This window comes from Panicum hallii, chromosome 7 (assembly GCF_002211085.1).
Source record: "Panicum hallii strain FIL2 chromosome 7, PHallii_v3.1, whole genome shotgun sequence".
NCBI lineage: Eukaryota > Viridiplantae > Streptophyta > Magnoliopsida > Poales > Poaceae > Panicum > Panicum hallii.
In genome coordinates this window covers 4,632,611-4,658,661 of record NC_038048.1, presented here as the reverse complement: position 1 = coordinate 4,658,661, position 26,051 = coordinate 4,632,611, and the positions used below count along the sequence as shown (strand labels likewise).

Below are 26,051 nucleotides of genomic sequence, written 5' to 3'. Positions count from 1 at the left end.
AATGAATGCTAGAGAGAGTTTTTGTCTTAGGGTTGGTGAGATGGGAGCAACAGTGGTAAAGAGGGCGAGTGAGAGGGTATATGTAGGGTCACGGGTCATTGCACAACACTTGGCGGAAATCTTCAGTAGAAGCTGGAAATTTCCGTCACATGGACCGGAAATTTCCAACGTCTACTGGAAATTTCCGGTGGAACTCGCTTCCGGCTGAAGGATCGGAAATCTTCATTGAGCCATCGGAAATTTCTGTCACCCGAGCCGGAAATTTCCGTTGGGAATTGGAAATTTCCGATAGAAGGCGAACATCTCAAGGAATTTCACTCTAGGTGTTTGTGTAGGCTTAAGTGTGTCTCTATGGTATTTTCAAGCACGCTGATACCTTCATCAAATGATTTTTGTGTCCCCCTTGTAGGACATGCCCTAAAACTCAAAGATAAAAACATTTCAAGATAAATCTACGAGGGTCTTCCTGCCATCTTTCTTTTCATTTTTTGAGGGAATTCGTGCTTCCAAACTTTTGCACATGTGATCTAACATCTGAAAGTATTCTCATTTACATGCGTTAGTCCCTTAAGACTATTTTCATTAATCACCAAAACCCACACGGGTCTAGATGTTCTTTCAGTCTTCGAGTCAACTCTCCCACCACATGGGCTAGCCGCCGTGGTCAACAACTGCGGCGGTTCATCATTGTCAACGTATGTGCTCTAGTCACGACTTTCTCATCTACAAATGCTCAGTATATACGTATGTTGTGGTCTGATCTGTTCTATAAACATGTATCCTAAGATCCTGGTTCTCATGTTGATGTTTTCTAGTATATTACATCTAAAAAATGCTAGTTCTTGTGCTTATCATGATTTATTTCTTTCAAAATTTAATATTGCGATTGTCTAGTTACTCAACATATTGAATAGGTTTGCATTGGCCAATCTTTCTATATAATTTATGAAATTGTAGTTCATGTGGACTTATGGTTCCGTAATTATAATAACGTTGCACGCAAAGCAGCTGAAATAGGAATCCCGGGACAGTCTAATTCAACCACGCTCCCACGAACTCCGTTGCAAGCCCTGGTCACCGGGATCGGCTTCTATGCATGGGCGCATGACGCTGCCGTTGCAAGTAAGGGGATCGATCCAACGAGGTTGCAATGGGATCAGCAGGAAGCTCACTCGCCCTCTCAAAAAGGAGACCCGAGAGGCATTAGCAATTTAGCATAACGCAAAGATAGTTTTTAGTTGTCCCGGAGATTGGGGCCTACAACACTTGAATTATCGTCGAGGAGGAAAGTGAACGAAACAGACTCCAAAACATGTTGGCCGCGAGAGGAATCTCAACCGTGTGCCATTTGCTCCAAGACTGCAATCAGCTAAGGAGCAAATGGCCACCAAATACCCATCTGTGTCAAATGCACAGCACCAAGGGCTTCAACTGACGTAATCATTGGCACTGCGGGGATTTAAATTTCTGTGAAAATTTTAAGTACTGCGTTGCAAAGTTCAGCCACGAATTGAAGTTCAAAGAACTTTGGCTAATTATATAGATAAAAAAAAAACTTTGGCTAGTACTTTTTATGCTGTCCCATACACGGAAAACCAACAACCCCAAGCGTTGCCCATACTTTGCCTAATAAGCAATAGCCCATGGGGCATAGTACTACCAATCAAAGATATACTGTTGTTGATGCAGATATAGAGTCAAAGCTTTCACATATATACAGGCCAGACACTCCTGCAATTAGGATACCACAGGACCACTGGAGCACTATCAAAGGATCCTACTTATCCCTATCTTCAAAAACAAGATGTCAACCGGCAACTAAATCCATCATTAGTCATGTCACAGGAAATAAAACTTCATAGACATCAGCACACCACCATGTGCCTAGATCAACACCGAACATCATAAGATCCTAATAACATTGTGTGCGTGACTTAACATACCAATCGAAGTATAAAAGGTTGGACCATTGCAAGTTTTCTGCGTTCTTCCAGGCGTACCATAACCTCCAGAGATGCCATGGAATCCAACCTCATTAGCCTACGACCCATCCATTTCCACAACCACAGGAGCAAACTGCGCTCATGCAAAGAATAATTTCACTAGAGTGTAACAGAGACATGCTATTGCTTAATCATGATCCAAATTTACCTCGTCATCTTCATCAATGAGGTTCACTGCATTGTCCTCGAGATCCCATCCAAATGTAGTCTCCAGAAGCGATTTTAGTTTTCTAGCCTGCATATGGGATGGAAATATTAAGAGAGATTCTAGTGTACAGTAATATGTCTGAAACCAATTTCTCATCATTTGTGCAAATTAATCCAGGGATCACAGTAACCATATAACTAGTTCTGGCTGTGCTATTTAAATCACAAAATTGGAAGTTACCAGTTTAAATGCAAAATTCAAGTACAAAATACAGAACCACTAGCAAGGTTTGTGCACAAAGAGAAGTTCAGAAATGCCAACCCATGATAGAAGGTCTCCATCCACGACAGGGGCTTCAAATACTACTGTAAAGAAATCCTGCAACAGTAATGAAGTGAAATCAGAGGTGCATGTAGAGCAATTTATTAAGATGCCAGCATAATTTCAGGCAAACTATTTCATACTCAAACATGTTTGGATGTGTTAGTTTAGATATTTGGTTCACTTTGCAGTCTGAGGTCAGAAATCTGAAATCTGGACATCAAGTTGACATTAATATCCTCTTCTTTTTCTCTATGCGCCTTTCCTTTAGGTATAAAATAGGCATTTTAAAACATTCAAAGATGGAAAAACACAATAGAAACTAGGATATTGAACAGATAAATTGTCCATTTACTCATCCCATGATATTACAGCTTGATGCTAAACCCAAAAGGCAATACCATTGTTGGAACCTTGGTTTGCATCAAATAAACATAAGGCACATTGGAACCTTGGTTTGCATCAAATAAACATAAGACACATGATGAAGGCATCACGGCATATGAAGCGAAGATAAACTATGGGCAGATATAACAGAACTTTAGATGAGAAGATGACGGAAGCTTAGTTGATAATGGATAGAAAGCTAGACTATCCATACCAACAAATCTACCTTTAAAAATACTCCGATATGATCTCTTAACAAATGGAATAGAGAAACAACCTAACTAACAAGGAGCCAAATATTCTTATCTATGCACTGGTGGGATGGTGAACAGTACTGCTACATCACATAACCACTGGCGGGAGCCTATTGGCAGCCAACAAAGGGTCTACAGATTACAGCAGAGGGCCAAGTAGATTATTTCCTTCGCTTGTCTGCTCTCTTTGGATGTACTAACTAGCGCTGATCATGTATTTTGTAGAATTGTAGTTAGAAGATACTTAAAGGCTGCATAGACAGAGCATTGATAAATTGGCCTATTCTTGTTTCTTTGTCAAACTAGGCCAACATAACATTGCCGTTACACAACAAACATCACATGATAAAACATTTGTTATAAAGTAAAATAAGCTGAATGATAGGTCACCTAGAAACTTTTTTTTTACCAAGATTTAACTTTATGCTACCTTGCTGAGTCAGGATTTCTTTTCCAAGCAGTTTACCCGTCTTTATGCTACCATACCTTGTCAAGCAGTTTCTTTTCCAAATTCCATGTCAGGATTTCAGGGACCCCAGACAAAAATAAACTAGGCAAATATGCTGTTGAATAATTATTTCCCTCTACAGTATTTTCAATAGTGAATAAATAACCAAGGAAACCCTGAGGTATCAGTACTCCTCCAATTGATGACTAGGAATTAGAAAAACCTACTTGAGTGTCACACTTTACCCAGCGAAGTTAAATATTTTGCTTAAGGTATGACATTGCAATATTAGACCTGATGCAATGGTGAAAAACTGGACATACCATTTCCAAAAAAGATATTACAGAAGTAAACAAAAGCAAAGGTGAAAGGTAATAATTCTTGAGTGGCACATAGATAGAATATAATTTTTTTTACTAATCCCGTAGTTTGATTAAGCAGTCCCACAACTATTTGAATACTTTTAAGAGTAGGATGCATCAGCCAGAAATCAACTTAAAATTGAAAGTTTGGAACTTCAGTCCTGCCGTTGGTGGCTTGTTGGAGCTGATTCAACATATCAAGATATGGTCAATTGCTTTTAGTATGCCACATTTCCAGTTTTTAACATATATTTCTGGTTAGTCACATAATTAAGTTTAGGAAATGACAACAATAATAATATCTTAATCCTTGTGCATATCTTGTTGCCAACACTATAGAAATAAAAATTACCTTGGAAAGACGGTACAGGAATATGTCCCTTGAAAACCATGCTTCATCCAAAAACAGAGAGCTGCCCACATCCTCACTTCTGGAATCTTGGGTACGTTGAAATCCATGCTTGAGTTGGTAGTAAAATGTCCTAAGAAACTAAATGCAACACAAAGCAGATAACAGATAGAAATCTGTTAGTCATCATGGTTTGCTATATTCTCCCAGATAATTAATAAACACATGCTTCAGCTCAGAAATGATAGTAGAATGCCCAGATAATACCTTTACAAACAGGTTAGTCCTTGTATGAAGAGGCTGCCAGGGATAAGGAAAGAAAGGGTCAAACAAGCATGCAAATTATCCATATCATAATAGAGAAAGAAATAATCAAGACCCCCATCCCCAAACCACCCGCACACACCCCATCCACCTGCCCTGGCTAGCATAATGTGGTCTTCTTCTATCCATTTTGAGTTTTTCCAACCTTGCTTTTTGGGATCCAAATTTATAATACCTGGCATGATTTTTTTAATGTGTGGCCAGATTACAGTACCCAGCAACTTTTGAACCACAATGACCACTGTATGAGCTGTTAAAATCTAACATACACCAATCATCATGTAATTTCATCAGAAATTTCATACAGTAGTGTGACTTAGCTTCATCAAGATGTTCATGGAGTTAGAAGTTCAGACATAGAACCTGTTACAGAGAGGGTCTAATTATAGCTAATGAGGTATTGAACCGGTTAGAGGGGGTAAGAGGTTGTAGTGTCTTTTAGGCTAGTGGTAGCCGGGGGCACTTTCTTTTTTTATCCAACTGTCTGTAATGCTGGTATCCCCAGCCTAAACTATTTTGCTTTTAATACAAAGCAGGACCAATGGTCTTTGGTCTAAAAAAATGAAGTATTGAAACTTAAAAACAGAAACAGTTATGGACTGTGAATGAAACATTTCACGTGGAAGCATGGTCTCTCAATTTCATCAATACAAAGCACTGATGTAACAAAATAAGAAACAGAGACATTATCCAAGAATAAGCACGGATCTCATACATGAGCATGACATTATAACAATCTATGTATTCACCATAAGAATAAACATGTTTCAGCAACATTGTACAGTAAAAGGAAGCCTCATAAAAACAATAATAATGCTGGTTAAGATAAAGAATAGAATAATACTTACAGCTTCACTACAGCTCAAGAGAAGGCTGACTAATGCTTTCCACTGCATGAAAGCCTCTAGTGACTGGCCCATCTACATAACTCAAATACATCAGAGAATAGTCTAGTCGAACGTGTAAGTCATTGTAGAAATTTTTTAGTATTGTCTGTAGTACCATAAAAGCTATAAAAGCGAACTGCAGCTCCCCCAAGAGTAAATCTTCTTGGCCTTGATAATTTTTTGCCAAAACACTTTCCAGCAAGCTTGTCTAAGAAGTAGAAAAGCCGCATCAATAAACAATTATAAGTTGCCAAACTCAATGTCAAGGCTGTTTTATAAGTGGCATCTATAGGAGGGATTAATTTGAGCAAACAATCCAATAATAGCAGAAATTTAGCAACTACTTGCAGATTGTATTATATTCAAGCAAACTATAGATGGTAGTATGATTCACATATGAAAGTATTAAGCAACAATAAATTAATAGTCAGGCCTTTTGATCACCGTGTTGACAAACAATCTATGATTTGCACTCTCTTGTACTGTTCAATTCTGTTAGCCATGCTCATGTATGAGATCTAGGAAGAACACATGAACAGGTTGAACGTAGTGCTGCTGGATAAAGTTTCCCAGCTAGCCTCTTCTCTACATTTACATGCAAAGGTTTCAGTACAAAGATGTTGCCTAACATGCTACAGTAGAGGCCAAACTCCCAGTACTTTTACAACTACTACACCCTATGTCATATGACCTATGGTTATGCAAGTGAAGGCATGGTTGCTCTATACTTGCTAAATGCCTGCTGCCATCACACAGTTGACTGGCAAGGCTGGTCCTTAGGATAGAGGCTTACAAAAGATACGCCTAACACAAGGAGTACACTATCAAATTCCAGATTGTTATATGTATGGTCAACTGTACTCCCTCTGGTTCAAAATGTATGTCCTTTTAGGATTCCCACCAGTCAAACCTTTTTAGCTTTGACCATCAATATAATTTTTTTAGAAAGATTGACAACATAAGATCGATGTTACTAGACTCACCATAAAAAGTAATATATTTTATTACCATTATTGGAAACATCATATTTTCATAGAAATTATCGGTCAAAAGCTTTGCCTAGTAGACCATGTCGATGTGCTAAACGACATAGATTTTGAATCGGAAGCAGTAAATGATAAAAAACATTACTTTGTCCAAGTTCAGTGCTGTCAAGTCACCCCCAGAGACGTCCTTATGCTTAACTGAAGCAGGGATACTTGTGTAGTAGCATCCTCTCCGCTCAGCCTGCACAGGAGCATTCTTTGCAAACTTGGTCTCTCTTAATTGTTCCATCAAGCGTCTCTCCATGTCACTTTGGGGAGCTTTATCCATCCATGATGACTCCAATGCAATTGTAATTTGCCCTCCAATAGGTTCTGGATGAATGAATCAAACATTATTATTCTCTACTCCATTAATTCATTTCATCAAACATGTCATGATGTGACAACTAAAGCAAAAAAAAACAAGGAATGAATCTCATACCAAGACGTTCAATGGCACTCTGTGACAAGTAGCTTGAAAGTTGTTTCCAATCTCCATAAGAATCCAAATTGTATGGTCCAAGTTGATCATCAAACTCAAAGCGCCTTACTGCTTCAGAGTATCTGATTTCCTACCAGAAAATAAACTTCAGTATACTGAAAAGGCATGCATGAGTTGATTCTTTGGAATAAATACATATTCTTTTCTTATCTGCTTCATATTCCATATATCATTTATCATTGACAACAGAATAAGCTGGGCATAAAATTCGCTAAACTAAATGCGTTGCATATACTCTGTTATTGTAGAATAATAGGTTGTGTATAATCGATTGATTGCATTGAGGCCTAGGCCGGTATATATAGGGGTACATGACTTGGAGGGCAAGGAGCCTCTCCTACAGATATGGTAGGATACGGATACAATCCTAATCTACCTAATATAGAGATATCCCTAATATACTCTAATAGTTATTTTTGTCACATGTGGTGCAGACACAGTAGATAGAATATAGAGATGTCCTATTCCAGTTGAGGCCATCCATCTTGTGCCTTATCAGCAAATTGAGTTAGCCTTATATGCTTAAAAATTTACAGGAGAAAGACAGTTCACAGCAAAATAAAGCCATCGGGCAAAGAAAAATTACGAGAGTTTGAAGCTGCCACACTAACATATAGCAAAGTGCACTTTGTTTATCTTTTCTTAAATACAGGTTAATGTCATCTGATTACAGTAGAATATCCTGAATAGTATGCATGAAAAATGTGAGAAGTAAGATATGAATAAGAATAATTGAAGCAGAGCATGAATAGAGCTTCTTGCAAGCATCAGTAATAATAGATTACTCTATCTACAGCGTCACTACGTCTCACATCAATTCATTGGTACTTCTTGCTGATGTAATGTCTTTGGTCAAAGCATCCATTATCATATAAAGCTATAGTTTCATATTTTCTATTAGCTATCGAAGGGACAGGTCCAGAAATTACTTAAAAGATTCTAATAATATTTGATATATTACCTCCTCTTCTGACAATTTGATTAACCTCTCCTCTTGTGCATCCCACTTTCGAACAATCACCTGAAAATCACCACACAGAAGATGAGTATATGTAAAAGTGTAGTTAAGTGTCATCAGTAACTTTTTTCTGGCCGAAAAAATATAGAGCCACTTCAAATCTTTAACATGCAATGCATTGTGATTTTGGTTTGTTAGACCATGATTTTTCTTCCAGTTTCTATTATTACCCTATACTTCTTTATCTGTTTCCATACCCACATCCTATAAACCGACAAAATTGTAATCCCTCCAGTCCCTTTCATTAGTATAATTTGGACGAAAATGGGCAGGGCAGAGTAACTATATAAATATAAAATACAAGTATGAACTATGCATTTTTTGAAATGGTGGTGCTAACGTATCTTTTCTGAACAAATCGAGAACTATAGTACAAAAATGAAGGGTACAGATAAACATAAAATGTGTTACATTATGATTTACAATCCTATTTGATACTCCCTGCCTATATATAATTAAAGTAATACAAGCAATTGATCTAATAGATTTATTGGTTAATTCAATAGTGCATCTCAAATATACAAAGACAAATTATCTTTAAGAGACAGGTGACAAACAGCCAAAAAAATCAAAGAATTACATACATTTTAATCCTATAAAGAATAATCCGTGAAATAACCCCTCTGCTGTCAATAAACTTATGAACATGCTTTGGGCCAATATAGAGAAGTACCTCAGATGGTTGAGTAGTAAGAAAGAAACCGACAGTAGGTGCAAACTCGTTCCCACTCCTAAATGTGATTAGGTTGTGGATAAATGGTCAGTATAGTATAGCATACCGTATTAAAGCAACTCCAAGAGACTAGGTAAAATACTAGCTAAATTTAGAGTTTGAGAAGGACTCTAAAAAAAATAGAAGACTTCCTAAACGGTGGGGAAACCAACAGACTCTCCGTATTCAAATCAGACTCTCCCTTCCTGGTGATTCCTTTTTTTTTTCCATCGACAGTTCCTGGGCACCGCTGCCTGGCCGTCTCCGCGATGATGCAATGCCTGGCCGCCGGCGCCTGGTGACTGCCGTGAGGAAGCCACGCCTGCATGCTGCCGCCTGGCCGCCGCACCGAGGAAGTCACACATGGACGCGAGGGCATGAGAACGCTGCCGCCGCGCCATCGACGCCTGGACGCTAGACGCTGCCGCCGCATCTCACCATTACAAGCCTCCTCCACGTCGAATGAATCGGTATTCGGCAGATCCCAGCTGGCCATGGAAGCTCGTGGGAGGAAGCACAGGACGGTGCATCAATCCGACGCCGGATTCATCACCGTCTCCCTCCGGATCCCCCCTTCCCACAACGAATTGGGACAGGGGAACACTACCGGCGGATCCATCCCACAAGCCGCCACCCCCTTCCCCAACCAGCGATGAACGGGGACACGGGGGCCTAAACATGGCGAGGCGACGGCGGCAAGGCGCGGGAGCGGCCAAGGGCAACGGCGGCAGCGCGCAACCCCGGCATGGTGCGACGGCGGCAGGGCGTGCGTGCGGGATAAGGCGCGACGGCGGCTACGCAAGGGAGAGGCCACAACGCGATGGCGGCTGAGTGAGGTAGAAGAAGGGCGGCAGGGGCGCAGGAGCGCGTTGGCGGGAGGGCGCGTGGAAGCGCGAGGGAGGCGCGGGAACTCGCCTGGCGCGCGCGAGACGGGCCGATGGCGAGTCTGACCTATTCGGCATAGATAGCTAGCGGCCGGGGGGGGGGGGGGATAGCTACCCAGATAGAGAAGCGAGGCAGATAAAAGGTCTGTTGGATCTCCGTTTTAGGGTTAATTTTTCATTTTTACATAACAAAACAAGTTTAGCTAGGCTGTTGGAGTTGCTCTTACGTAAAGCAATGGCATTATACATACAGACCATCAGACTGCGGGGCATTATGAAAGTAAAACAAACAGAGCATGCACACCAATATTCCCCCATTTTACGCAGCAAGAAAAACATTGCATAGTGGGATCAAACAAGAGAAGAGGAAAGCAGCAGCATGATGCTGCTTATCTAATACTACTATATAAGCCTGTTGGGTGCCATTATTGCAGGAAATGAGTTACACTATATGCCGTGTGTAGCATAGTCTCCTTAAAAGTACTTAGATTGTGAGTAATTCAAAGTAAAAGTAGGATATCTCACTTGCATATGACAAAAAAAAAAGAGGACCTCCAACTCTAAGATACATGCTTTCTGTTATTTAATCCTGTTGGATGTTTCCAACAGACAATCTACAAGAATGGAAGTGTAGCACAAGTAACTGTAACTGATTCGAAATAAAAAACGGAAAGGAAATCGATTATTGCAATATGGTATTAGTTTGCCTTTGAGTTATTTGCACATAGATCATCCAAATCCACCTCATTTCCGAATAACAGTTAGTTCACATGTTGTAAGAATTGGGGATTGTAGCTAGCTCATACAGATACCTGCTGGAAGAGCAGCAGTAGACGAAATGGGGCCCCGGAGGCACCATCTTCATCCCTTTGAACTTGGGCCCGACAGAGAACACCTGTAGAAGCACAGGAAGCAGGCGGAGGAGAAATCCCGTAAGTCGCTTGACGCACGCACGAACGGCGCTGACAGATTGGGTTGTTGCCTGTTGGGGAGGGGGGGGGGGAGTCAGACCTACCTGGGTATCGATTCCGAAAAGGGTGCGCTGGGGGACGTCGAGCAGGAGGAGCGTGGAGCCCTTCCGCACCAGCTCCGTCGCCGCCTCCGGGTCCATCCGCGCCGCAGCGCCGCCGCCGCTCGCCATGCCAGTAGAGCGCGCGCTCGCTGGGGTGGCGCTCGTGTGTCGTGTGGGAGTGTTCTGGAACGGGGCGAGACGACTGCACCTGCACGTGTTTGGACAAGTTCCAGAAGCCCGTCGTCTTCTTCAGCCCATGGGCTGCAAAAGCTGGAAGGTTGAAATGGGCTCAGCCCATTTATCTCTGCAGTTCAGGCCCGTAAACCCGTCCCCTCCTGAGTCTCTCCGTCTCCAACCATCGCCCATCGGCGACCCTCGCGACAAGAACGCACGGGCCTCTGCTGCCGGAACTCCGCCGCCTACCACCGCTGCCGGAGATTCCCTCGTCCGGCGCCAAGGTCAGAGATCCCATCTTCCTCGCTGCCAGCTTCCCCTCCTCTTCTTCCTCAAGGTCGCGGCGCCCTCCTCGTCTTCCTTGCGGCCGCGGCACCCTCCTCTTCTTCCTCACGACCAGCGCCCCCTCCTCTTCCTCCTCGCGGGCGCGGCCCCCTCCTCTCCTTTCTTGCGGCCGCGGCTTCTTTACGAGCTGGATCTCGTCGGGGCGGTTGCTCGACGGGGTGCCGCCAGCGGGCGGCGGGCCGAAGGAGAACCCTGTGCGCAGGCGGCATGGAGTATTGTTGTGCTTGCTTTGGAGTAGTGGTCGTCTGCCATGCCGGAACAAATGCTAATCGCCCAAACCCATATTTGTGTACATCCGAATTTGGCTGCTTTCTAAGATTCCAAAAGCCTATTCAATGGTCATCCAAACACCTGAATTTGAATTCGTGGCCCATTTCAATACCATGGTTGATTTTGCATTGAACCCATTTCAGTACCATGCCCCAAATGAATTAAAATTACTATAATATAGTTGTGGGTAGAAATAATGGTCTTACACATTTACTGTTTTTGGTATTAGCTCTTTTGCCCCCAGCAAAAGTGTAATATTTGTGAATAATTTAGTAGCGTTAACATACAAAACTTTCTTGACTTGTGTGCCTCCACAACAGTGTAGTTTTGCTTCTATTGTCAGTAAGGAAGCACTACCTTTCTTCACTGGATATCTCGGTTTATTCTGCAGATATCTCAGGTCCTAATGTTCCTTCCTGGAATGAGTACTTTCATGTATCTCGTGTTGTTGTGTTTATTTTTTCTCTCCGAAAATTTTTGTTGGGTTCAAATGGATGTCTCATCCCTCATATTAAGTCTTACCCTGATATGACTTATGTATTAGGATTGAAATATTGCATGTTCTTATGGATAGTTGATTTTGTGCAAATCTCTGTAATGATACTGGGGTTTCAGTGTTTCTATCATGATCTCCTTTGTTCACTGCTGTAAGTGTAGTTACAAGTTGCATCCTTCAATTTATTTGTATTAGAAAACCACAGGTAGCTCTATTTTTGCATATCTCTCCTCTTGATGCATTTAAATCCACAGGACTTTGTAGGATAGACATATGTAGTTTGTTTCATTTACGATAAGTGGAAAATGTAAGTTAGCTATAATAGTTTAACTATATGACAACTCATGCTTGTGCTTATTTACAATGTGAGTGAAGTGGACTTTTAGACAGGCTCTCTTTAAATATGAGTGAAGCGCTTAGAAATTTCAATGACATAATGCTCAAATTTGTGTTCTCTGTACTGTGAGAACTTCCAATATCCTTTTGATATTTCAGGTTTATATAATGAGGAGCCTAAGATGTTATGTTGGATTGTCCTGCATTTTGATATTTCAGGTTTTGGTTAGCTTCGAGACTGACTAGGGTCCAGGAATTTGCTGAAATACGTTACTTGGTTTGTTCTAAACAATTAAGTTTATTAGGATCAATTGATTTGGATATTCTCCAATTTAATTGATTAATTAGTTAATCTTTCTACATTGAGGTTCGCAAAATGTTCTATTCATTTTTTTTACCAAACTGTGATTATGTGTTGATGCTAATGCACAGTTATTGGTTGAATGTGCAGCAATGGAGACGTGTAACAAGAACACTCGGTTTCCACCCTTGAGAGATGCTCCGTTTGCTCTCCGTGGTAAGTACTCTCCTGGAGACCTGCACTTGTCTTCTATGCTTCTTGCATAGTTTTGAGTTATCAACAACACTGGGTACTCGTTAGGAGATGGTGGCAGGCTGAAAGCGCCACTGGTATCTTTCCATGTAGATTGTCATTTTGAATATTTAGTAATATAGTTGGAAATGGCATAAGAGTGTTGAGCTTAAGTCAAGTGAAGATCAATAATGTCCATGGGTCGCCAGTCATTTTGAACTATTATATCTGGTAGGTAAATACTTCATGGTTAATCACGAATTCTGTGGGACCTGGAGGCAAAGGATCCATACCACGTGGCCATTTCTTTTTATTTGGATATAATGCATAATTTGGTGTACAGCTCCATGGAAAAACAACCTTCTACATAGTGCATCCTTTGTTGTAAATCATGTGCATATCAATGTCTTTACATGTGCTTTAGGTGGAATGCAGTGGCTCTGCTCAGTTCATTACACACAGCTGACCATTCTAAATTTATTGCATTCATCTTTTCAGGTGCTCTTGGTGGCTCGAGCTCAAATCTTGAGCAAGCCAGAGGCTACACATCTTTGCCTCTAGCAGCCCTGCGACCAAATGTGTCTGCACCTGGTAGCCGAACCCTGCATACAAGCCGCCCCATGGCAGCTCCTGTTGCAAACCGCCCATTGTCGCCCCACCTCCCACTGAAGAAGCCACAGTTCAGTGCTACGTTCTCAATCTCGCACCGTATTTTCGGTGTTGCTTTGGGAGTTGCCATCATATCCGTCCCTCTTGCCACCAAGTTCAGCCTGATGTTTGGTGTTTGAGAGTGAACTGCGGCATCGACAATTCCGATTTCTGCAACTGTTTCATCATCTGGTTTATGTTTAAACTGACTTTGGGTGCGGTTGGAATAACATCTTCGTTATGCAAATTTGGGTATAATAAGTAAGACCATCAAAAGATCAGTGTAACGATCTCATTCTGAATGTATATGGTGTTATGTGGCCTGCAAATTTGGCCAGAACATTGATTTTTTATGCACATCTTACAAGTCGCAAGTGCTCTCATCGCCATTGCAGTGTTTCAGAAGGGAAAAATGAAAAGAAGAATGCTAACACGCAATCAAGTGCTTTGAAACCCACCAACACTCAAATTTGTTTCTATCCGTATTAGCTGTGCCGTGATTTTTTTTTTTTTGAGGGGTGAGCTGTGTGATCATTTGCTCAAGGTCTGCACGCTTGAAACACTTGACCTCCGCACGTAGACAACCCAAAAATTGTCAATGTAGCCTATACTCTACATGTTGATTAATATAAGTCGTAAGCTAATGTTTATTATCGGAAATAAGTCGTTTCTTGTAAAACCAAGGGGACCAATGAAGTTGTAGGTAATACCTCATATAAAATACTAAACTTGTAGACATCATCAACATTGCGTGTAGTAACTTTTGTCTGCAACTACAGACAATCAAAACCTAGGAACATGAAGAGTTGCATCCACATGCCCATATGAGAACATGGAGTTTTAACACCCTTTCGTCGGGGAAAAAAATTGACATTTTACACATCAAAATATTTATCAGCATATACATCTGATCATAGTTCTTTTCCCTGAAACTATGTTCATAGGAGGGAAGCTCCGATGCATGCACTCTCGCCCAACAAGCGCGTTACTCATTCTATGAACAAATACTACTCATCATATTTAATAAATGCATAGCAAAATCTACTGTAACAAAATCATCATTAAAGACAAATCAACTTATGTCGTTCCAAGGCTAGGAAGAAAACAGAAGGGGCCAAAGTTTAGAAAGTTTGATTTACCAAAAATCGAAATGCCTGTTATGTGCTTTATGTGTTTGGTAGAAAACTTTTCGAGAAAAAAATATTTTAGGTCGCATGAGAACCTTTACATTATTCCAATAAATTTTAGCAAAAACGGTTGCTACTTTTGCTGCGTAGCTGCTATCATTTCACAGAATTTTAGCACAAACGGTAGCCACTTTCGCTCAGTAGCCGCGCCTGCGCCTGCGTCTGCGTTGGGATTGGGCCGAAAATCCGTTCCACCGGCGGTCAAAAACGCTCTCCAAACTGCCCTCGCCACCGCACCACCTGCCCAGTGCCCACGCAGGGCATCGGGGCAACGTGCCACCGCCAGCGCTTTGTCCCTGCTCGCGCACACAATCACAGTGTGATTCGCCGCGGGGAAACGGAAAAGGATACGGCCATTTACGGGTTGTCTTTTATCTTTCTTTCTTTCTTTCTTTTTTATTTACGCAGCTCACAGCTCAGGTTGAGTCGTTGGGACGGGGGGAAAGGCAGAAAATAATAAAGGCGAAAAAAAGGGAAGGCATAAATAAAAAAGTGAAAATAATGACAGCGCAGCAGGCGCGGACAGAGAGAGAGAGAGAGAGGAGCACAGCGCGGCAGCAGGCAGGTGCAAGCATCGCATCGGCCGCTTTGCTTTGCTCTCTCCTCTCCCTCCGCCGCTTTCCGCCGCGGCGCACGGCCAGCGAGTTCCAATTCCATCCACCCGGCCGCACGAAAGCCAGGGAGGGAGCCAAGCACAAGCCAAGCATATTCACCCGCCGAGCGCGTGGATCTGGCGGCGCGCAGCAGCAGCAGCAGCGGCTCGCGAGAAGGAACCTCCGTCCGCCGGTCGGTCGGCGGGGGCGGGCCGTCTATAAATGGCGGCCGAGGAGAGCGGCAGCGGCGTCGCGGGAGCGGGAGGTGGGGAAGCGCCGGCGCCCTCTGCTCCCAACGGGGACCGCTCGGGGAACAGCCCCCCGGCCGTGGGGCCGTCCTCCGCAGGTGATCTCCCGCGTCCTCCGCTCTCCTGTGCTGCCTCGTGGGGTTTCGGTGCTGCTTCTGTCGGGTGGGCTCCAGGGTTTCGCCCCGCTGCCCCAGGGTGTGCTGCGCGCGGGGCAGGCGGCCGGTTCGGCTTCGTCGGCTTCGTCCCGTCTCCGCGAATCGGCACCAGCCTATCCATCCCTGCTCGTCTAGGTGTTGTTTATGCGAGCACACCACTTCGTGCGGCCGTGAATCGTGATCAGTGGGATAATAATAGGCGAGCAGGAACAAACCCATATGTCTTTTTTTTTTAAAGGAAACCCATATGCATTATTTTTTTTGAAAGGAAAACCATGTCTTATATTGCCTGGGGATGAAATGATCTCGGTGCCCAGTGCTCAGCAGTTGTGGTGTGCCTAGTTTCGGTGCCTGCCCTGTGACGTACTGGGTAACATTTTCTTTTGCGTGCTGGAGCTAGGCAGCCATATCCTATTTCTAGGGGGTGCCAATTGCGTGCTGTGTTGGGTGCTAATTTTAGGCATTGGCACGCCAGCATTGGTCTCGCTGAATGATTCTGCTCTGGTGGGTGCTCATAGTTTCTGGTGACCATTTGTGCTGCTGGACTTTCTTAGTTTTGGGACCATGGTTTCTTGAACCTAATTAGAAAATTTAACCCCTCAGATGTATAGATTGTCCGCAAAATGATGTTTCTAAGGAGTTAAGGTAATCAGTGAGCAGAACTGTGGATTACTGCGCATTCATACACATTGGCAGACACGTTTTGATTTATGCTAGTAACTTCTTTGATGATGTCTCTGTTGGTCACACAATCTAACTGTTAGGTTGCAACATTGGATATCTTGCTCTGTTTAGTCTTGCTAACAGTTTCATGACTTGCTGAAACATGCCGGACACATAAATGTGCCATTTCCCATGGTAGTCTTTTTAGGGTTGTTTTCTAGGCTTATGGCTTGTTGAAATGAAGTCAGCGGCCTAGATATTACATGCTCCATGGTTAGACCTGCACATTCTTATCAGAGCATTGAGCGGTGTGCTTTGGTCAAACAATATGTAATTTTAGTATTTTGTGTATTTTGGTGAGGATTTGTCGGGTTTTCATGGTCTGTGCTTTCTGGCTATAATGAGAACTGTGAATAACATTATTGCTCATCAAACTAGAAGATAACTCCCTGTTTGGCACCGCTTATCTTTTTTAACTTCTCCTCAGATTAAAAGCCTTAAAATAACAGGATTCAGCAGCAGTTTATTAGCAAGCAAAATCTGAGAATGAACCAAATAAGCAGAATAATTTTGGTGTGCGTTTCACCAGTTTTCCAATAGGCAGGTTCGGCACAATCATAAGCTGTGGAAATAGGGCCAACATTTCCTTCTGTATATATCTTTAAGTTTGGACTGAAGTGGTCGGTTTAGAATCTTTGGCAAATGGCAACTGCAGTTGTCTTTTGACCTTTCGAGAAAATCATCCATAGTCTATATTGACAAGCTGTTGAAATATAGATTTTTTTCCCTTACACCAATGCTGGTGATTTTAAAAAATGTCTTAAATCTACACTGCAATGGTTTTCTTCTTCTTCTAAATGTACCTGAAATTGAACTTTGCTCGACCTTTGATCCATCATGCTTTAGTTTAAAAATGATTATTAATTATGGTATGTAAAAAATCGTGCTCAAGAAGCATGAAGAGGAACATTTTGTTTCTTCTTTCCTGGTACCAGCTACAGATCAGTCAGAGGGGACCTTCAACATTAGGTGCTATCACATGCTGGCATGTTGTTTTTGATTCATTTAGGTTGACAGGATCTTGCATGGTGGACATTGTATTGTTGTCTTGGTCTGCTATGCTTAGAGGTCATGCCCGTTGAGATCTGAGGTGATCAAACATTAGTGGGTTGCATTGATTTGTTTTTTTTTTGTATTTAGGTGTGATCAATGAGTTGACCTTACTAGAACTGGTTATATTGAGAATCAGCATTGCACTCAGCTTCAGTGAATCAAGTATAACTTAAGTATGATTTAGTTGATATCAACTATTAAGGATGGCTTGCTGCAGAAAACTTTAAACCACAGCCAAACCTATGTTTGGGGTTTGCATTTGACTGACCTGTACTATTGTAGTTTTTGTTGGTACAATTTAGTCTTGATTCAATATAGTTAGCGATGAAAATTGCTATCTATTTTTTCTTTTTGCTAACATGACTATCTTTTGTTTTCCCAGTAGATGACAGAGGCCTCCATAGAGCAAGTACCATGCCTGGGGTGATTAAGAATGATGAAATAACCAATGAAACTGCTGGCCCATCAAATTTGGAAAGGTCCAGAACTGAGCGTCGCCGGCAAAACAATCCAGCTGATGATCCTGCTAAACAGTTATTTGATGAAAGGATTCCAATAAAAAAGAAGGTGGATATATCTCAGGGCTCGTTTTTATCCATTTCTTCTGAGATTTTTTTGTCTTTTAATTACCAGTATATTTTAAAATTAATGCAATGTCTATTTGGAACTGATGAGGAAGTCATACGTAATACTGCAATGTTCTCCTGAAAAAGTTTAAAGGCTTCCTAGTAGGAAGATTGCAGCTTTCTGCTCATTTTTTTCTTGATCTTTTTGTTTCCTTACCTTTGTTCCACCTCATGCAGCTCAAAATGCTAAATCGGATTGCTACAGTAAAAGATGATGGAACTGTGGTTGTTGATGTGCCAAGTGGTTTGGAACCAGCTGCATCTGGTGGGACAGAGGATGGTTATACTGAAGTTGTTGTTGACGAATCATTGGATGGAACAGACATACCATACAGGCCTCCTATGCAAATTGTTATACTTATTGTGGGTACACGAGGAGATGTGCAGCCATTTGTTGCTATAGGAAAACGCTTACAGGTCAGTCATTGCTGAAACTTGTTATCAATCCAGTTCTCTCTCTTTGGTGCTATCTCGCTTTCTCTGTGTTAATTCAGGTTAGCTTTGTGCTTCTTGCAGCTGAATGCCAGCATTTGTCATTTCTGATTTTTGTTGCAGGATTATGGGCACCGTGTGCGATTGGCAACTCATGCCAACTTTAAGGAGTTTGTACTAACAGCTGGCCTGGAGTTTTACCCGCTTGGTGGAGATCCCAAAATACTTGCTGAATGTATGCTTTTTAACAAGTTTTCCCGAGTTTTTACATTATTTTAAGATTAATGTATTTGATACGTTCATAATTTGAGCAGACATGGTGAAGAATAAAGGATTCCTACCTTCGGGACCATCAGAAATTGCTATTCAAAGAAAACAGATTAAAGAAATAATATTTTCTTTGCTGCCTGCATGCAAGGATCCTGATCCTGACACTGACATTCCTTTCAAAGTAGATGCAATTATTGCGAACCCACCTGCTTATGGTCAGTATATCTCATTTATTTTAAAGGTTCTTTGCATCTTGCTTTGTTTTTTTTTTCCGATTATCGAAATCTATTTCATTTATTATAACTGTAACCAACACTAGAGACAATCCTCAATTGAAGGAAAGAAAAAGTTCCTGAGATAGATTCTGCATGTGACAGTTAGTTAAGATAGATTCTGCATGTGACAGTTAGTTACACTTTTTTGACTTAAGATGATTCTACCGTAGATTGATTACTTCCTTTATTCATCTGTAGTATGCTGATCTTTCCCTTTGACACATTATATAGCAACAAACTTATCATCTGTAAAGTCATGTTTTTCCTTTTCATATTTCTTGTAGAGGTACCTCCATTTCTTACTTTGGCTTGGTTTACAGTAGAGAAGAAAAGTACAGTCTGACTATTCATGTAGAAAATCACATAATGATTGCAAGAGAAAAATCGTCCTATCAATTTCACTTCAGGCAAGCTTAATTTTGCTGAGACCTGATCATGTGGAGGCAGTGCGTTTGCCAGGCTGGCAAAAGCAACATTCAGGTTGCACCAAAAGACACTGCCCAGCCATAGCTTTTAAGAGGGCTCAGGCCATAGTACCTCTTTATGAGCCAGCCTTCTGTGACACTTTATTTTTTTGCTTAGTTTCTCAACGTTTCTCAAAAGTACTACGAGCAAAATCTTTTTAGCTTGAAGTCTATGTCATACAATGCAAACAGGTTCCATTAAAATCAACGTTACAGTTAATTCTACATGCTGCCACTTGATTGTCTCCTTCCAGCGTATTTTTGTTCTTGTGATCAAGGCCTATATTAGTTCACTCATTTGAATTATAATCATGATTGTTTTTCAGGACATACGCATGTGGCGGAAGCACTAAAAGTGCCAATTCATATATTCTTTACCATGCCATGGACGTGAGTCTCTTTTATCCTGCTTTTTCTTTAAAGAGTACAGATCTGCTATTGTATTTGCAGTTCTAAATTCTGCTGTTTATTCAGGCCAACTAGTGAATTTCCTCATCCTCTTTCTCGTGTCAAGCAATCTGCTGGATATCGAGTAAGTTTACATTGTTTTACTTATTAGCTTTGGGGAAAAATAGTACTTTTACTCGACTTCATCTCGGCTCCCAAATGGTCTGGACCTTCCTAAATGATTGGAAATGGAAAGTTCATGAGGAGAATAATCATAATAGTCATCTCAATGCTTTATCATCATGCAAATTCCATTCTCTTCATTAATCCACAAATCAAAAGAACTAAGTCGATCACTTCAGAAAATGTTTAGTTATCGGTGAATAACCGAAACATCTAGGTATCTACTATCATTTCATGATATGTTATCCTATGTTGTTAAAAGTTGTTTGTTAGACCAGTCCTGTCAGTGTGCAATTGATATCAATCTGGATATCAGATCAGTGTAATGATGCAAACTGTTGTTAAAATTCAGTAAATCAATGAAAAATTTCTGCGATGAAAAGCAAGCCCAAACTCATTAACCAAAGGCACTTTCTTGAGCATACATACTTGATTGGATGATCTTGATGACAATATCTGATTTAATATACAATTATTTTATTTCTTATGCAACGGAAAGCAAGCCCAAACTCACTAGCCGAAGGCATTTTCTAGAGCATACATACTTGACTGGATGATCTTGATGACTATCTGGTTTGATACGTTGCCTTTACAATTATTTCTCCATTTGCAGCTTTCATATCAAATTGTGGACTCGATGATTTGGCTTGGAATAAGAGATATGATAAATGAGTTTAGAAAGAAAAAGTTGAAGCTCCGTCCTGTAACATACCTAAGTGGTGCACAGGGTTCTGGCAATGACATTCCTCATGGATACATTTGGAGTCCTCATCTAGTCCCAAAACCAAAAGGTTTGCCATACCTATTGGCTTGAGCTGAAATTTGTACAATTAACTGGTCATTCTTTTCCCATATTAGTTGTCAAAGCATGTGGGTCTGAACCAGGATCTCTTTCTGGTGGCAGCTAATCTATTAGTAGGTGTTAAAATCTTGAAGATCTATTCTGAAAAAATTCTGTATGTCAAAAAAAGTCTTTGCATGAAGTAGATCTTAATATGGATGGTAAAGTGATGTTAATACCAGATCCATCTGTCATTGACCTAATCAGTTATCCAATCTACACAGAGTGATGTGGGTCAGCCACTGTTACAAATGTATTTTTCTTTGGACAGAGCTATCACCATCACCGTGAGTAAATACGATAGATTTCATGTCATGGAGATGTTATAGTAGGCTTCAAGCTCAATGGCGGAGCCCCACAGCACCATATCGTGGTGCACAGCGCCACAGCCAGATGTCAGCCAAGGGACTTCATCTTGATGTCCAGCAGTGGCTCACCTGGCTAGTAATTTATCTCCAATGGACTTCATCTTGATTTGGTCTATATGAGTCAGGAACTATGTTTCTAAATTAGGCTATCTTTTGCTGGTTCCAAACTCCATCTGTAGGCTATGCTCGATAATAAGAGACATGGCAATGTTGTTGCTGAAGAAAGGAAATAGAAGTCCCTCCTTCCCAACTTTCTCTTGATCTTGTGCTTCGACCCTGTGGCACATGCTCACCTTCTTAGCTAAGCCATGGCACCGTCCTGATGCTGGTGTGATCATGGTCATCATTCATCCATCTGCCACTCTTTTGGGCTATGTTGTCACTTGCAAGACCTTAGTGGCAATGAATAAAAAAGATTGTCATAGGAGAGTCAGGGTTTCTGAAGAGAGTAAACACATGTGCTAGTTGGTTTAACTGAAAAGGAACTTACATTACATTACAAATTTTGCATAAGTGAAGAACCTAACTGTTCATGGCACTAGAGAAGTAATGTACCTGAGCTTTTGAATGACTTACGGGAGGGCTCTTGTAGACTTCTTATTATATTAAAGCATGTGTCAGTTACTCAGTTATGACTGCCTAACTGGTTGGTTAGTAACATCATAATTGCCTGTAGTTTTCAGGAGTCTAAAATTTCTGGGAACTGTCATTTGAAGTATAACATGAAAAATTGCTTGTTTAACTGTAGTTGTAAGGAGCTTTCCTATATAGTTAATTTTAAGGAGACATAATGCACTACTGTAGTAGCTTGTTGTCAAAACATTTTGTGTTACATTTGCATATTATGGTTTAGCCTCAAGCATTTTTTTTAACTTTTGAATGGGCCAGCATCTCAATATAATTTTCATGTATTGAAGTGCAGATTGGGGCCCCAAGATTGATGTTGTTGGATTTTGCTTCCTTGATCTGGCTTCCAATTATGTACCTCCTGAACCACTTGTGAAATGGCTTGAAGCTGGTGACAAGCCCATATATGTTGGTTTTGGTAGCCTTGTAAGATCAGCTAACCTGGCTTTATTTTTAATTTATACAAGTTGTAATCTTGTTTGATCTGATCAACTGTATTGTTTAATTCATTGTATTAAAGTATTCTAGACATGCTGGCAATTTTCTTTGGCTTGCACTTGTGTATGTAGTTTGTACTTAAATCTTCCTGTCTAAATAGGGTTACATGCATATGATGTATTTTGTTAATTATATCCTAATGCCATTGACAGTGCTTGTACCATAAGCACCCTTAGCTGTTTTACTGCATAGCAACATCTTAAAAGCTATGTTCACTAGTTATGATAACTGAAAACAGTGCAGTTTATCCATTTGGAGCTTTGTAGTCTTTTGGTAGCATTTATATGTGAATGTAACTGTTAGCCTCACTAGCTCACCAGCTCCCAGGATCACCCACTCTAACACTAGAGAAAACTCAAATACACACACTAATGTTGCACTGCACACCAGCACCCTCTTGCTCTATTTCACCACAGCTCAACACAATGATTACACTGATTTTAACACCACACACACACGCACACGATATGCTGCAATTTAACTGCACAACTCAGCCAAAACACTCATGCAACAAGCTCCACTAACATACGTGTATGCAGAATCACCTCCACTAATTCCTGCATACACGCCAACACTTTTTTACTTTGCTGACTCCAATTAGCGCACAGCCACTACTGCTGTATGCTAATCTGTCAACTATGCACACACTCCGTGCTTCACTCACAAACTGACCAGTTTGCTTCACTCACAAACTGACCAGCTCTACACTCCCCTCACTCTCCCCCTCTCACTGATCAACTTGCTTCACTCACAAACTGATCAGCTCTAGTACTCTTAGTACTCTCCTTACTCACTCCTCCCCCTTGCGCTCTCGCTCTCATTTTGACACCAGAGACTAATTTTTGCTAATGGATTAGTTTGTGCTATCACCCCTGAACACCCTTTGCCAGCTGGTATGTCAGAATTTTGTGATTTTCTCCTCAAAATACTAAACGTGACATGAACATCTCTAGATCTGTAGTATTTCATTCATTCGAAATCTGTGTTCCGATATATCACTATAAAAAGTGATCGCATATGAACTGCTGCCACCTTTGATTGTTTTATGTATAAATATGTGTTACTTGATTATGTCTTTTATAAGCTTGCATATGGATAAGCTACAAAGTTAATTATACACTTGAATGAATGAAAATAGTGATAGGGGCTCTGTGCGTCTGTCAATATCTTCTCAGGTTGTAGAGCAATCAAGCCAATGCCATCATAGGTTCCCCTTAACAACTTTCTGGCATTTGACTTGTATTTTCTCCTGATATACTAGCCAGTTCAAGAGCCACAAAAGATGACTGAAATTATTGTCAAAGCACTGGAAATTACTGGACAGAGAGGTATCATTAACAAAGGCTGGGGTGGCCTTGGGACCTGTAAGTTCCTATCCTTAGTTTGTTTTGCAGTTTTTTGCCTGGCATATATTCTGATTCTATTCTAACAGAATCCAGAATTTTTGGCAGTGGCAGAACCAAAAGATTTTGTGTATCTACTGGACAACTGCCCTCACGACTGGCTTTTTCTGCAGTGTAAGGCAGTGGTAAGCCACTGCTTGAACTTTTGGAACATCTCTCTTTTAGCTTGTTGTCTTACCTTGTAAAATTTTAATTATAGTGACTGCAAGTTCGCATTCGATACTTTGATGGTGACTTTATGCTACTTAAGATTTGAGTGGAGGTTTATGCTTTAGTCTTTTCCCCCCCCTGCCTACATAGGTGCATCATGGTGGTGCTGGAACTACAGCTGCTGGTCTTAAAGCGGCGGTAAGCGCTCTCTCCACGTCTTAGTTCTATGCACAATAGTTTGTTCGTTGTTCTTGTAAGTTTCACTGAACAACAGACTTTTTGTTCTGGCTCTGGAAGTGGTTCACACTATCCTTGACGCAAACACATGTTGAGAAGAGGGGGACATTTTAAACTACCACCACTAGCCTTTCAGCCTATGCTTGCAATAGGATGGAATCAAGCATATGTTAAAACACATTTCTTGCTGCACACCAGTACTGTAGGAGGTTTCTTGTACTTAATTTAGTTGTTCATGTTAGTGTCTGACTTTGCAGTGTCCTACAACTATTGTACCTTTCTTCGGTGACCAACCTTTCTGGGGCGACCGGGTGCATGCAAGAGGGCTAGGACCTCCACCAATTCCAGTTGATCAGTTTGGTTTGCAGAAATTGGTCGATGCTATAAAGTTCATGATGGAACCAGCGGTAAGTTATGCAATTTTTGGGCTAGAGAGCATAAATTGTTTTCTTGATATTGCTGTTTTTCCCTGCGACTCGATACTGAGGAGATAGATAGCAAGAACCACCAGGCCCAAGTCTCCCGGAGCCCACAACCAACAAAGGCCTCGGGCCTGACTCAACCCAAACAACTAGTCTAATGAGCGAGGGTTGCTGCACCTTAAGTATTATGCTCCCCCACCATTAATTTCCCATGGGGGTTAAGCTTAACAAGAAGACTAGTGGTAACATGTGGTTTCTGTTTCGTGTAGAATATAAATTCTTCAATTCTAGCATGTATCACAAACATTTAGTATATTTTGGTGCCAACAGCTTGTATCTCTTGGCAATTGACGTGGGACAGGTTGGAATACACACGTGCAAACTACAATTAGAGCTCCTATGCCACATAAAAGTAGTGTTGGATGTGTTATTTCACTAGTAGCCTAGTGTTGAGTAGCAGGGAGCGGGTTCTGATTTAACTTTCTTGTGTTGTTGACACACTTGGCCCACACGTCTGTGACCATGTCAGATGGAAGTAGTCAGAGGAGACTCATCCACCCTAAATGTAACGAATAAATACCCCATGTAATTTCAGGTGAAAGAGAAGGCTGTGGAGCTGGCTAAAGCCATGGAATCTGAAGATGGGGTGACAGGTGCTGTTAGGGCATTCCTCAGACACCTGCCTTCAAAAACTGAGGATCAGAGTCCACCGCAATCATCAAGCTTCCTGGAGTTCCTCGGTCCAGTAAGTAAATGTTTGGGCTGCTCATAGTGCAAAACACATCGATCACGGTATACAATTCCTCGTTTGAGGAAGAGAGGAGTTATCGTATCTCATGGAATGTGCTCTATGTCAGTATGTGGTTAAAGAATGTTACGCCCAATGTAAGAAGCCAGGGCCTGGAGTGTGCGTTTTGCAGTTCTTTTCTTGTTTACCCCTTTTTACCCCTCTGGGTATTTGATGTGTAAAGAGTGCTTGTCTGGTGTGGTTAGCTTGCGGCGTGCGTAATTTTGATGTGCAAGTTTGACGTGCAGCAAACGAGGATCTCACATCTGCATGGCCAATCCATTTTGTATATGACAGACTGAAGAGGTTCGATTTTAGTTCAATTGCTTGTAGCAACATCGTTATCGCTTGTTCCTTCATTTTGAGAAAGTCACGATTGCATCATCTGAAAAATAGGCAGCATTGATATGCGAAACAGAACATTTTTTCTGCCAACTTGTTTTGGCAGCATCAGAGAAACGGCGCAGCGTCGTCCACCCCATTTGTAAGCCTGCTGCCTATTCACAGTGACTCAGACGGACTAAAAAATTCTAAAACCCGTGCTCGATTCCTTGATGAGAAACACTACCCGTATGACTGTACTACGTTTGAGCTGTACTTGCTGAGTAGTGCTTGTGCGCGCATATAGAGCAGTACTCTTCCTAGATATTCTGAAGCAATTGCAAACTCCGAGCTCTTATGCTCT

The 26,051-nt window shown here is 41.4% G+C and overlaps 3 protein-coding genes across 4 annotated transcripts; 2 read left to right on the top strand and 1 right to left on the bottom strand.

Annotated features, from left to right (window-relative positions):
• Positions 1-1,654: 1,654 nt before the first annotated feature.
• On the bottom strand, positions 1,655-10,823 carry LOC112899738 (protein AAR2 homolog). The gene is made up of 13 exons (XM_025968329.1): positions 10,640-10,823; positions 10,437-10,519; positions 8,702-8,759; positions 7,972-8,031; positions 6,951-7,080; positions 6,615-6,841; positions 5,599-5,691; positions 5,445-5,516; positions 4,540-4,572; positions 4,276-4,413; positions 2,473-2,529; positions 2,152-2,238; positions 1,655-2,076 (listed from the first exon to the last, which is right to left on the bottom strand). The coding sequence occupies exons 1-13, from the start codon at positions 10,763-10,765 to the stop codon at positions 2,041-2,043; spliced, it is 1,200 nt and encodes a 399-aa protein (XP_025824114.1). The 5' UTR covers positions 10,766-10,823; the 3' UTR covers positions 1,655-2,040.
• On the top strand, positions 10,764-13,820 carry LOC112899739 (succinate dehydrogenase subunit 3-1, mitochondrial-like). The gene is made up of 3 exons (XM_025968330.1): positions 10,764-11,094; positions 12,709-12,774; positions 13,288-13,820. Exons 1-3 carry the CDS (start codon positions 10,764-10,766, stop codon positions 13,575-13,577), a joined length of 687 nt encoding a protein of 228 aa, XP_025824115.1. The 3' UTR covers positions 13,578-13,820.
• Positions 13,821-15,142: 1,322 nt separating this feature from the next.
• On the top strand, positions 15,143-25,710 carry LOC112899759 (sterol 3-beta-glucosyltransferase UGT80A2). Of its 2 annotated transcripts, none has more exons than XM_025968360.1 (14): positions 15,143-15,563; positions 17,782-17,963; positions 18,200-18,439; positions 18,578-18,689; positions 18,769-18,939; positions 19,790-19,853; positions 19,938-19,995; positions 20,647-20,824; positions 22,165-22,295; positions 23,629-23,731; positions 23,819-23,895; positions 24,071-24,118; positions 24,415-24,564; positions 25,175-25,710. In XM_025968360.1, exons 1-14 carry the CDS (start codon positions 15,440-15,442, stop codon positions 25,349-25,351), a joined length of 1,815 nt encoding a protein of 604 aa, XP_025824145.1. In that variant the 5' UTR covers positions 15,143-15,439; the 3' UTR covers positions 25,352-25,710. The 2 variants fall into 2 exon arrangements, with proteins under 2 accessions (XP_025824145.1, XP_025824144.1); XM_025968359.1 differs by having other exon boundaries at positions 17,779-17,963.
• Positions 25,711-26,051: the final 341 nt, after the last annotated feature.

Excerpts from the sequence above, each read along its gene's own strand:
- LOC112899739 (XM_025968330.1), top strand. The coding sequence starts at position 10,764 with ATGCCAGTAGAGCGCGCGCTCGCTGGGGTGGCGCTCGTGTGTCGTGTG. Across the intron at positions 11,095-12,708 it reads TTCCCTCGTCCGGCGCCAAG|CAATGGAGACGTGTAACAAG; the intron begins GTCAGAGATCCC and ends TTGAATGTGCAG. Across the intron at positions 12,775-13,287 it reads TGCTCCGTTTGCTCTCCGTG|GTGCTCTTGGTGGCTCGAGC; the intron begins GTAAGTACTCTC and ends TCATCTTTTCAG.
- LOC112899738 (XM_025968329.1), bottom strand. The coding sequence starts at position 10,765 with ATGGCGAGCGGCGGCGGCGCTGCGGCGCGGATGGACCCGGAGGCGGCG. Across the intron at positions 4,573-5,444 it reads TCTTGAGCTGTAGTGAAGCT|CCTCTTCATACAAGGACTAA; the intron begins GTAAGTATTATT and ends TATCCCTGGCAG. Across the intron at positions 2,530-4,275 it reads TCCTGTACCGTCTTTCCAAG|GATTTCTTTACAGTAGTATT; the intron begins GTAATTTTTATT and ends TTACTGTTGCAG.
- LOC112899759 (XM_025968359.1), top strand. The coding sequence starts at position 15,440 with ATGGCGGCCGAGGAGAGCGGCAGCGGCGTCGCGGGAGCGGGAGGTGGG. Across the intron at positions 17,964-18,199 it reads GGATTCCAATAAAAAAGAAG|CTCAAAATGCTAAATCGGAT; the intron begins GTGGATATATCT and ends CACCTCATGCAG. Across the intron at positions 18,940-19,789 it reads TGCGAACCCACCTGCTTATG|GACATACGCATGTGGCGGAA; the intron begins GTCAGTATATCT and ends ATTGTTTTTCAG.